The sequence below is a fragment of the Aythya ferina genome (assembly GCF_964211825.1).
Source record: "Aythya ferina genome assembly, chromosome: 12".
Classification (NCBI taxonomy): Eukaryota; Metazoa; Chordata; class Aves; order Anseriformes; family Anatidae; genus Aythya; species Aythya ferina.
This window is the reverse complement of record NC_140308.1, coordinates 2,330,180-2,342,296: the sequence shown is the minus strand read 5'-3', so window position 1 is coordinate 2,342,296 and position 12,117 is coordinate 2,330,180. Positions and strand designations below refer to the sequence as shown.

The 12,117-nt window shown below is 51.9% G+C and overlaps 1 protein-coding gene and 1 long non-coding RNA gene across 2 annotated transcripts in view; one reads left to right on the top strand and one right to left on the bottom strand.

The window, feature by feature from the left end:
* Nucleotides 1-6,906, top strand: part of JPH3 (junctophilin 3) — a 46,059-nt gene extending 39,153 nt beyond the window's left edge. The window contains exon 5 of the mRNA XM_084533366.1: nucleotides 6,462-6,906. Within this exon, the coding sequence (XP_084389492.1) occupies nucleotides 6,462-6,542 (81 nt within the window). The 3' untranslated portion in view covers nucleotides 6,543-6,906. The remainder of the gene's footprint in view (nucleotides 1-6,461) is intronic.
* LOC311443295 lies at nucleotides 6,650-10,780 on the bottom strand. The gene is made up of 3 exons (XR_014697198.1): nucleotides 10,226-10,780; nucleotides 9,682-9,837; nucleotides 6,650-7,815 (listed from the first exon to the last, which is right to left on the bottom strand). It is a non-coding gene; the product is annotated as an uncharacterized lncRNA (long non-coding RNA).
* Nucleotides 10,781-12,117: the final 1,337 nt, after the last annotated feature.

Below are 12,117 nucleotides of genomic sequence, written 5' to 3'. Positions count from 1 at the left end.
GCTAATGTAATACAGAGGAAGAGATAATATGTGGATTTAAATAACCCACAATGCCAGCAACAATTTGTTCTAGCAAGAGTTGCGCTGCGCTAGCAGGGGGCTGCTCCAGCGGCTGGGCGGGGAGGGGGCAGTGGCACCAGCAGGGCGAGGACCAGGAGGTGCCACCCAACGTGTCCCAGCCTCCTGCGCACCGCCGTGACCTCCCCTGCACCTTCCACCCAGCACCTCTACCTCCAGGGAGCGCAGACATCCCTGAGGAAGAGGAGGGGAAGTCTCCATCCTGCGAAAACCACTGCACCCAGGGGGCTCTCGTTGGTGCTCTGGATATTTTCTTGCAGAACTACAGCCCCCCGTGTTCCCCGAAGCCTCGCTCAGGAGGGATGCTGGAGCCTCTCCTCCCTGCTCCCCGCCTGCCTCAGGCACACAGACAGCCCCCAGCTCCCAGGCTCCCCAAAAGGGCACCTCTCAGCTCCGGGTAGCTGCACCGCTCCAGAAAGGGTTGCCATATGAGCTCCAGGAACTTGGTCTTCTCGGTCATTTCTCACCACTCCCTTAAAAAGAAGCTCCCCGAGCCCCTCTCCATGGGGGCTGCTCATCACTAACTGAAGACTCCTTTTACAAAGGTCATTTCTTGAGGCTGCTGCTCAATAACGCTGATGAAATTCAGTGCTGCTTGGTGCTCCTGTCAGGGGACGGTGGGGTTTCAGGGTCAGCAAGCCGGCGCTGCGGTCACACCAACGCTTTAAAACCACACTCGAGGGCACCTGATCTTTCCGTGTCTCCGTGTGCACTGACCCCTGTGCGCACAGAACAAACTCGCATCAATTGTCATCGCTTGGGCAGACGAAATCGGAAAGCAACGTGCCCGGACCAGTGTCGGTGTTGTTGGATTAAGGGACTCATGCGAACGTCACCGTCCTTTCTGGCCTTAAGGAACCACGAGGCAAAAAGCTCAAGCCTGTGTCTGAACACTTCACAGCCTCCTAGAGCCTTTGAGATGATCTAAAACAGGAAGGGAAAAAAGGAATTGTTGAGCCGCTGGAAGGGGAAAGAGGCTTTCTAAAATGCCAGCAGCCCTTTTATCCATCAACACGAAGCACGTCGTATTTTTAGGGTAGGGGATAAAAAGCATGTCGCCCCTTTCCTGCAGGTGCTGAACATCTGCAGTTCCCAAAAAGGAACAGAAGTGTTTCGGGCACACAGGTCCCCAGCATGCCTGAGAGAAAGGGCAGCGCTCAGGCACGCACGGAGCCTGATTCCTCTGCCTGCCCTCGTTTCAGGAGCAATCACAGGTATTCGGATGGAGACTCCTAGGGATGCTCTGTGGTCTCGCTAAAGGCAATGGGAAAACTCCCCGGGCACGCGAGCAGGCTCTGTACTCGGCCCTTTAAAATCCCCCTGTCTCATCCCACCGAGAAAGCCCGACAGCAGCCCAAAATCCCAGCCACCCCCGGCATTTTCTTCCATTGTCACATGCTGCCGGATAAAATCTCAGCGTTCTCAGCTGTTTGCTGCAAAGAACCAGAGGAAACAGCTGCGGGGTTGGGGTTGGCAATGAAGTTTGCAAGCCCTCTGCGGGGATAAGGGTGGCAGAGACCCCCCTGCGCCAGCCGGGGATGGCAGAGAGGGGCTCGGGGAGCTGCAGCATCTTCTCTCCTGCTGTCTGCGTGTTGGGTGTATTTTCCACCCAGAGATTCTGAGCAGGTTTCCCTGTCGCTGGGGAAAGCAAGGAGGAGGCAGCCAATCTGCAGCCAGCGCCGCGCTCTGCCAAGAGCCAGCCCCGGCACAGCCCCGGCACCGCAGCAGCGCAGCAAAGGCAGGGCTGGGCAGGGACCCCCGCCCCTCACCCCCATCCCATCCCCGAATTTCGGCTGGAATATAAGCTGCCCAGAGGGTCTGGAGTGCAGAAGTTCACCTGCATCTCGGGATGCTGTGTGCATGTCCTGTCTGTGTGTGGACCAGCCTGGGAAAGGCGCCTGGGGGTGCTTTTGTGGTTAGCATCCCTGGGACTAAACCCTGTGGTCCTCTCCGGCTTTCCCTTTCAGATTTTTCCTTTATTTCCCCATCAGGAGCCTTCCCCAGGTCTCCTAACACAGCTGTGCCTGGGTTTTCCTTGTTTCTCTCACCTCGTCTAAATAAACTCACAACAGGTTCACAACCCGATGCTGTGGCCCAGCACACACACACAAACAAGCTTAATTACAAGGGAATTAGGAGGAATATCAGCCCTGCCACCACCTGATCGCTGTCACCCCTTGGAGATGGGTGCCCTGCCTAGGGAGGCACCGGCACAGGGACCGCAGCAAGTGCAGGAGGAGCTGCCACGTGCACAAAGAGTTTGGGGGTCGTTGCCTCTTAAATAATAACCAGAAACCGCTCTCCTTGATGTGCAGACATCACGGCATTACTCGTAACAACACAAGGTAAATCATGCTCAGAGAGAAATGCAGGGCTGAGCTCGACAGCATCCTCTTCCAGCCCGTTTAATCTCAGGAGCCCTCTGATGTAGCAGCAGGGTGCCCCTCGCCGACTTTGTCATCCCGGATCCATTTTAGGGCTCTGAGCCCAGCCCCACGCTGCTGTCTAGCTTTGAGAAAGTTGGGCTCCATTGCCAGCTTTTGGCCAAAAGAAAACCAAAACCTTAAAACCGTCGACCCCCGAGCAACACATCGGAGAAGGCGAGGCCAGTCCCTTCTGCTTCTCTTGATAAATGCTCCTTAACCGATTCGCAGCAGCCTGTTCCTGGCAATTGTGTGACAATTCAGCACAAATGTCGTGGAGCTGCGGAGTTTTCAGCACTTTCGTAGTGCTGAGCCTGGAAAACAATGCCTGTATACTTTTTGCTGATCCCAGTCCTTCGTAATTACACTTAATAGATCCCAGAGGGATTCCTAGGTAACCTGCACTCTGGTTTCCATGGCAGAGACAGAGCTGCAGTAACAGGTAATAATGGATTGCTAATACTTAAATTAATTATGCCACAATTTTATTTGTAAACCAGCTGTCCCCTGTATTCCCAGTAAGACTCAAGTTGCTACACAGCAGTTAAAGGAAAAAAAAAAAAAGAAAAGAAACACAAACAAACCGAACGGTGGGGCAGAGGTGGTGGTGCTCAGCTGCAGCCTCAGTCGGAGCTGCGAAAAGCGTGCCAGAAATGAGAGGCTGAAGGAAACCTTGGGAAAGCTCACACCGCTTCGCTGGGATGCTTCTCACTCGTTACTTCCACGGCGATGAGCACCGCTACTACTGCTGTGCCGTGACGAAGGCTTATTCACATTTTAGTGTCTCCACGGCTCTGGATCTGTGTTCCAGGTCTTTCAGCTTTGGAAAAAATCTTGGAGTCCTTGGAGGTTATCCCCGTTTGTCCAGAAGCACCCCATCACCTAGCAGGTACTGGTGTACCTTATCCATCCTGCAGAGGAGCCCTGGGAGCTTATTACAAAATAAACTAAAATCCCAGCCCACCCGAGCTGGGTTTAATTTTCCTTTCCCCGAGCCAGGCTGGTCACCGTGCTGGGTGGAATTCGTCTCACATCACTCTACAGACAGCCTCGAGGGTTAGCATAGCCTGGGTATCTAAGGTTTAGAAGCTAAAATTGGGTGAGAGGATGCTACCTGCGGGCTGGGAAGGCAGGATCTGGCCCTGAAGGCTCTGTTTGGGAAATGGGCAGCATCTCGGTGCTGTGCTCCAGCTCCTGCACGGCACACAGGGCTGGCTGAACAGCCCCCAGCAGCTCCTGGCTAAAAAAGGTGCTGTATCTTCAACAAAAATAATGAATGAAGGAGGAAAAAAGGAAAGTTTTGCAGGCTGCTTGCTGTCTGTGGCACACGAACTTCAGGTTGGGAAAAGGAGCTCAACCTCCAGCAGCCCAGAGCCTGAGATGCCGCTGGCCTCGGGGTTTTTTCTGGGCTCCTCTAGGGCTCAGAGAGGCCAAAGATGAGGTAAAGCACCCCTGAGCTATGAAAGCAGCGTGCAAAGTTGCAAATCAAGGGCGATTTCTCTCATTCCTGTATGTCGGTGGCTTGTAGGTGGCATAGCATTGTAAGGGCTGCGAGGTCCAAAACGCTGGCTGCAGCTCCAGGAAAAGGCAGCTCGCTGACCCGCTGCCGGGCTGGGCTCTGCAGAAGCCCTCTGCCAAAGCAGAAAAGCAGAAGGGATTCGTCTTCTGCACGGACACCAAGCAGGAATCCCTTGTTGGGAGCTGGTGACATGTCCCAGGACAGCCTTGCCATCAAAGGGGAGAAGGGCAGGCGTTGCTCTGAGCAGAGGTGAAGGCACAGAGACCTTACGAGTCAGAAATAAGCCAGACTTAAGCACCAAGAAGTGCAGCAGGATTTGTAACTGGATCTAAACCAGAAGCTTCAGAGGCCCAAAGCTGTTTATGTGACCGGCTGCATGGGAACCCAGTTGCTGTGAGCGTGCACACGGTGCTCGGTTTGTTGACTCCCCTATTTTTCTGGCTGAGGGCACAATTTTGGCGTATAAATCGGTGTATAAATCCCACCCCATCACCACCCACAGGTACCAAAGGGTTGTGATCTTGGTCAGGCCTGCAGGTCCATCCCAAAGCGTCTGTGTTTGTGAGGGCAAAGCTCAAATGCCAGGGAATTAGAGGGCATCCAGCCCTGTAACAACCTCCAGAGCATCCCAGGCTCATGCCAGCTGGTGGATAAGTTTGTGCGCTGCTTGTTACTGAGACCATTAAGTGTCAGAGCAGAGCAAGGCCAGAAATGGTCACTGCCTCTTGGGCAGGGGAAATCAAGCTGCGAGTGGACTGAGGCTGATGGAGGGACGAGAGCAGCTCCGTCCTCCCCTGGCTGCGAGGTGGAAGGAACCAAACGCCTTTTGTGCCTCGGCGGTGCCCTGCCAACAGAAACAATGACAGCGATAATCGCTCGCAATCTGGTATTGCATTAACACGGGCTCAAAAATCGTAAAACCCGCTAATCTTCTGAAATGAAGCTAAAACCCCCCCCGAAAGTAAATAACAGAGCGCATCGCAGCGCTTGGCAACCCTGGGGCTGGGGAGGAGGGGAGGAGTGGCAGCAGGGGGGTGCTTTCTGCCTTGGAAAGGCTTGGCGTGGTGCAGGCGGAGAGGTTTGCTGGAAGCAGCCAGGCGTGGATACCTGGCTGCCAGGAGCAGCTCCCTGCAATCCCCGCGTTTGGTTGGCTTCCCCTGACCCTGTTGCTAAGCTACAAATATGCCTTGCCAGCAAGCTCCAGCATCCGCGCTCCCACCCACTCCCAAATGCGAACTGAATCAGCCTGCTCAGAGCAGAAACCAGCCCCGGCCAGCAAGGATCCCTTCTTTTTTATTATTATTTTTTTTAATTTCCAGCAGTGCTGCAGGCTGGCGCAAGGACTGGCTCGCAAAGATCACCCACCCTGCTACCCCCCCCAAAAAAAAAACAAGAGGCGCAGGGCAGGAGCGAGGTGCTGAGCACCATTGCAGTGGGTTAAGGCTGGCACAGCTCCATGGCAGGGGGAATAGCCGAGGATCCCAGCTGCGCCGAGAAATAGCTGCCACCTACCTGCACGCTCACCCTGCCGCGAGCCACGTCGACGCTTTAGGACAGCAAATGTTTTAGGGCAGGGTGGGTGTTTTCTGCAATCCTGGCGCTGCGTGGTGGTTTCCATCATTCCTGGGGTGCTCAGGGGGTCCGGCACATCCTCATCAGCTGCGATGGGAGCTCAGGGAAGCAGCCCACAGGGAACTGGATAATGTTGGGCGAGATAATGCCAGGGCAGAAAGGTATCACAAGCTTGGCGATGTGGTTTAGGGGAGGTTTAGTGTTAGGTCAGAGGTTGGACTAGGTGATCCTGGAGGTCTTTTCCAACCTAGGTGATTCTGTGTCCGCCACAGGCAGGTGCTCCCACACCGATGCCATGCTGGGATGTTTCCCATGTAGACCCCAAGAGTGGAATTTGGTCCGTATCAACCTCAGAAAAAGTTATAAAATATCCTAAAATGTACTGAAACGTTGCCTTAAAGGGGACCGCCAGTGGCCTGCCCTTTGCCATCAGCAGGTTACCTGCTCAATCAATTGCATTTATTGGAAAGGGTCCTTTGGAGCCACCTCCAAACCATCCCCAAGGAACCATCAAATCCCATATTATTATTACTTTTTCTTTTCGTTGACCACCTCGGCTAAGCAAGCGATTTTGGCCATTAATTAAGGCCAGATTTCCCATGTGCACGACATGGGGGCCTCCACGAGCTGTCTCACTGGATGGATGCGGTGGGTGTAGGTCTGGGGGTCTGCCTGGCAGGCAGGGGGTCCGGAGCTCACATGGGGACCCCCACCTCACTTTGGCTAATGCATGGCACCAGCGTCTGCCCCAGTAGAGGCCTCGAGGCCCTGCAGGTGCTTTGGGGTCAGGCGCTATGGGGTGCACATCCCCGGCCATGGGCAGACCTTCGGGGCACCTCCTAACTCGTCTCCTTCTCTTTCTCTTGCAGGGCTCAGCTCCCATTCTGGTAGTCATGGTGATCTTACTAAATATCGGAGTCGCCATTTTGTTTATTAACTTTTTCATCTAACTCAAGACTGTCTTGTTTGCAAAAATAACAGTTACATGTATGAATGGGGGAAAAAAAAACAAAAAAACATAAAACCAAACAACAACAACAAAAAAAAAAAAAAGGGAAAAAAAATCATAACTCGAACTGTCCTACGACGATTTCCAAGTCTTTTCACAGAAGAACAACAAACGATCGAGTCTCACTCACAGTTTGCCTTTTTTCCTGGGTAATGTTTTTTGGATTTTAGCCAAAATTCTTTGCTTGTATAACACTATGCTGTGTGGCATGGCAAAATGCTATCAACACTCTGCCCCCCCAACACTGGAAAGGATGAGAAGGAATCCCAACAAAATAAAACCTCATTTCCCTTCCCCTCACCCCCTCCCCCCCAAAAAAATGATAATAATATATTTGTAACAACGGCAACCAACCCAAAACGGAGACTAGACGAGGGGACCGTGGGGAGATTTCGTGTCACGTGTGTACGGGTCCTGGGATGCTCCAGGCTGAGCGTCCCAGGGAAATCCACAACAGCTTTAACGATTAAAGTAAATGGGGGAGAAAAGCAAAATCAGGCAGCCGGTGCTTTTCTTCCCTCCTCCTGTCACGAATGGAGAAGAGTCGGTGGAAGAAGGAGGCGAGAAGGAGCGCGGGGAAGGCACGAGCCCTGCCTGGATGTGACGGACGGGAGGAGGGCGCCCGGCCCCATTTTATTTGTTTTTAAAACCAAGCCGCGAGGGGTGTTCTGCAAAACCCCATGGGGCAGGGGGGGAATGGGGGAAGGTGCAAGCGGCGGCCCCACCACCCTCCTGCCTTCAATCCTCCTCCCAGGCTGCTCCCCCTCACGGCAGGGCTGGAAAACCACCCCAGGCTGCTTTCTGTTCACTTTTTCCTGGGTCAGAATTTGTGCCCAGATCCCCCCCCACCCCAAGCCCACGCCGACCCGCGAGGAGCAGCACAGCTCCACGCTGAGCATCCCATCCCAAAACACGTCCACGCACAGAGGTGCCAGGGAGCAGGTTGGCGGGGAGAGAGGGCTCGATTCCGACCCACCTAGTATAACGTAAAACAAAGCGAAATAAGATTTAAAAATAATAAATTAAAAAAAAAAAGTTTTTCAAAAGGCATCTGGGGAGGAGCACTGGAGCATGTCCCAGAGAGGAGGGAGAGGGTGGTGGGTTTGTCTCTTACATCTTGCTGTGGACTGTTTCAGACATCATGCTTGGGCTCTGAGCATGTAGTATTTTGCACTTTGTAATGCAGGATGTATATTCCAGCTTCCAACATGTCCCTGTAAAAAAAAAAAAAAAAGAAAAAAAAAGAAAAAAAAAAGAAAAAAAAGAGGAAAAAAAAAAAACAAAAACAAAAAACAAACGTCATTGGCAATGGCAGCCTCTAAGGATGTATTCTTTTCTTTTTTTTTTTTTTTTTTTTTTTTCTATGTCACTTAATTTGTTCGTTTCTACCATCTTTGTAATATGCCTGCCTTGATTTTCTCCCCTCCCCTGTCTCCCCCCTGATAATATGCATACTCATTAAAGATGCCGTATCCCTGTTCTGAGCTGTTCTGGTCCCAATCACCGGAGCGCCTACGGCCGGCGTCCCGGCACCTTCCCAACCCTCCCGCAGGGTTTTCTCCCCTGCCCTGGCACCACGAGCACCGTCTCGCCCTGCCTGGGAGCTCGGCGAGCTGCTCCCTTCGTGTTGGGGACCAAATTCCCCCCGGGTGTCCCCGCCGGGTGTCCCCAGCAGGACGCAGCCCCTGCACAGCGGGGTGGGATGTGGGGGGGACCCTGCCCGGCATTTCCCACCCAGAGCTGTGGGATCAGCCCTGAACGCGGCCTCAGCTTTGCTTTGCTTCTGTTTTAGCTGTTTCTCTGCTACCTTTTCAGCAGATTTCTTATTACACTGCACTGGATTGCTATATTTTTAACCAGAAATAAACTAAGGATTAGAGCATGTGCCAGTTAAATTCAGTTCTTTGCCTTACATGGTCTTTCTCCCTCCCTGTCGCAGTTTTTCTTCCTTCCCCTTGCAGGCAGAGGGCGATGGGTGGACAGGGCAGATGCCACCGATGTACCTCCTGTCACTCCATGATAAGTCTCCATCCTCTTGGTACCTCATTGATTTTTTTTGGTGTTTCTGTTTTGGTCCTCAGTCACCTTTTTATGCTCTCAAATGGTTGCTGCGTGCCTGAGATGAACCCAATAATGCCACAGTGGGGCTGCAGCCCCAGAAACTCTGCGATGTGTTCTGTAATTTTGGTCTCAGGTCTTCATTACGACTCTGGAGAAGGATTTTTGTGCATTTTGGTTGACTGCATGACACAACAGTCCTGCCAGGAGCAGGTTAAATAGCTACATGCAAACATGGTATGATATTTAGATGTGTCTCGTTATCAATTATCAATGCCTCTCGTTATCAATCAAGGACAGGTACTGGGGATTTCATGGCTAGCTTCTTCACACTGGTGGCCAACTAGTTACTCCTGCTCTTGCCCACGTACCAGCAGTTATGTGCAGACACAGCACAGCAAACGCAACTCAGATTTTTCATCTCTTTATTCCTTGGGATAAATCCTTGGTCGAGCTGAGGCCTGTTCAGCATGAGAGATAGCCGAAGACTAATATTAATTGGCTCCCACATCATGTGTTTAAAAATAACAGCACCTTTATTAATCACGGGGAGCCGAGCAATTTATCTTAGTCCTGGGCTTTTCACATTTGCCCAAGGCCAGAAATATTCTTGAGAAGTAGCCCAGGGAGAGAGGTAATTCAGCATATTTCCCTGTCTTATGAGCCCCGGACTCACGCATATCTACCTAAGGCACATTAAAACATCCGTCACTGTGGCGTATAAATCTGTGCAAAGTGTCCATCCCTGCTGTTTTATGTCCATGCCAGCAGATGCACGGGAACAGCTGAAGGTTTATCTCCTCTTGTAGGCTGCAGCGGTGATTTTATGCTCCTGCAGCGGAGGGGCTGGAGGAAGCAGCCCACCAGCCGCTCCTCCTGCCCTGTGCTGAGTGCAGGAGCTGACACGAGGGCTGCACATCCCTCGTGGGGACCCTCCAGCCAGGACAACCCTGTGAACAAGCTGGTTTGACACCACGGCTTTGGGGAAAGCAAGAAGGGAGGAACAAAGCCCCTCTGCCCACCTGCACGTTGGTTTCTCGCCAGCCCATCTGGCGTCTGCTTCGCTTGCACCCAAGCCCTGGCTGCTGCGAGCGGTGAGCCTCCTGGGCCTGATCTTGCAGAAATAGCGAGCTGTTGCTGCAGCTAGTTCTCTTGTGCTGAGTTATAAAGCCTTGGTACTGCTAAAAAAAATAAGTAACTCGAGGCTGCGACAGAAAGAGAGAGGAAAAATAATGTTGTATTGATGATGAAGGGCTTAATTGAAATCCATGGACTATTGGGATGTCCTGACAGGCTTTGGCAAGTTAAACGAGGAAAAGTAGGAATTTTTTAGAACTGTCTTTGGCTGTCATCTGCCTTCCAGCCCCAGTTTGGGTACCCCATTAACAGCACTGAGCCTAGCAGGACTCGGGCTCCCTGCCAGGCTCACTTCTTTTAACAGGGCGAGGACCCCAACACCCCAGCCCCTTCCTTCCTGCAGAAAAGCAGCCACCACCCGCCCCAGCAGCAGCTGCATTTTGGTGTCAGGTCCCAGGTCTTGTCAGAAGGGCAAGCTGTGAGAATTACCTGTTTAAGCTGCAGCACTGCTCCTCAGCCCCTTCAGCACAGACCACGACCCCAAGCTCTTTTCTTGGTCACCCATCACGCGAAGTCACCCTGGGTTCCTGGTGAAGGATGCTGCAGCTGTTGGCCCAAGAGCTGGTTCCCAGCAGAAGTCAAATCTCTTGCAGTGTTCCCTGTCCCACTTCACATCTACACAGAGCACTCACACCTCTGGGCCAGCTCAGTTACCCTGGCTGCTCCCTGGCACACGGCACAGCAAGGTTCATGTGCTTCCACACCCACACTGATGTGGGGAGAAGCAATCCCATGTGCTGCGAGCTGAGCTTGAGCTAGACGTGAAACCACTCACCTTCTCCTGCAGCCTTTGCTTCTCCTGCAGCTCCTGAAGTAAAATGCATTCCAGCTGGCACTCTCCCTGTTCTCGTTTCTCCTTTCTAGCTGTGCATGTAAATGGGATAGAAAAATCTGATTTCACTGTGTCACTTACAATGGAGTTACAGGATGCGTGTGGCCCAAAAGAAAAGGAATTACTGAATAGTTTCCTCAAAAAGGTAAAAAAATTAAAAATAATAATAATAAAAAGAAAAACTTTCAGCCTTCTTTTAGCTGAAAAAAATTGTTTCCAGATATAATAAATTGAGATCTCTTTTTGCTATGTAAATGTTTACGTCTTCACCCCTTTACAACAAGGCGGGCAAATGTAATGCTCTGAAGGATGCCAAAGGAATAATTGAATTTTATCTGGGTGTTCATACATTTATAAAAAAAAAAAAAAAAAAAAAAAAAAAAAAAGGCACAAGCTGTTCTTTGCACATATCAGACAAGAATAACTATTCCTATGACAGACACTGCTGGAGTTTCTCAGCTCCTCGTTTTCCACCAAGTTCTAGGCCCAGCCCTTCCCTTGGGTATCATTTTAGGCAAGTCATTTCACTGATGCTCGCCTGCAGAATACTTCCCTCCTTTTTTAAGGTACCTTTGGTCCTAATATATGAAAAACTACTGGCTATCTGACCCAGCAACAGGCTTCGGTGGACTCTCAGTCAATGTCCAGAAGACCAAAGTACCATTACAGCTTGGTATCAAAGCATCAGAGCTTAAATTTAAGTCCAGGGCAGAGCCTCCCCTGTAGGCACTTAGGATGGTAGTAATAATCAGGTTTCCCTGCTTAGCTTTCCACCATGGAAGTCTTTTACCTTTTATCAGAGGTTTTATTTGCTGAATCAACACGTGACAGCTTCCAAGGCTTCCACAGTTACACCAGCACGAGATGGGCCAGCGTGCCCAGACATCTTGCGGCTGTCGCTGGCTGCACGGCTCCAAGGGAGTGCTGCATTTGTCTCGTCTGTTCTGCTGAGCAGTGGCTGCAGATGCACCAGAATTAATTTCTGTCTCAAGTCCAACGGCTGCAAATGCTCCAGGGAGAGCGGACGCTGTGTGGGATTCAGTCCCCACGCAGGCTGTTCCAATTACGGCGCTACAGGCTCATTTTGTCAGAAATGACAACTGAGCCTCAATTTTCAGGCCGGGCCAGCATCCTCCTGTCACGCAGCCTAAGGATGGCCACCAGCACCTCCTGCACCAGGCTGTATGACCAACCTCCGCCTATGATGGCTCACCCAAAACCCCAGAACCAGGAGAAACTGAACCCAACTGCACTCCTGGGTCAGCCCAATCTCACTGCTCAGCCACGACAGCCCCAGGAAGCCAACATCTCCCCTCCAAGCCACCCCAAAGCCTCTTCTCCTTGTGCTCTGCGAGGCCAGTGGTGTGCAGGGAGCAGGACAGCTGGCCCAACCTGCCTCCTGTTCCTCGGGAGCCTGTCACTTCCACTCTGTGCCTTCCCCAGTCATCCTTAGCTTGGCACTGAGCACAACCAGGACTACGTTCCAGAG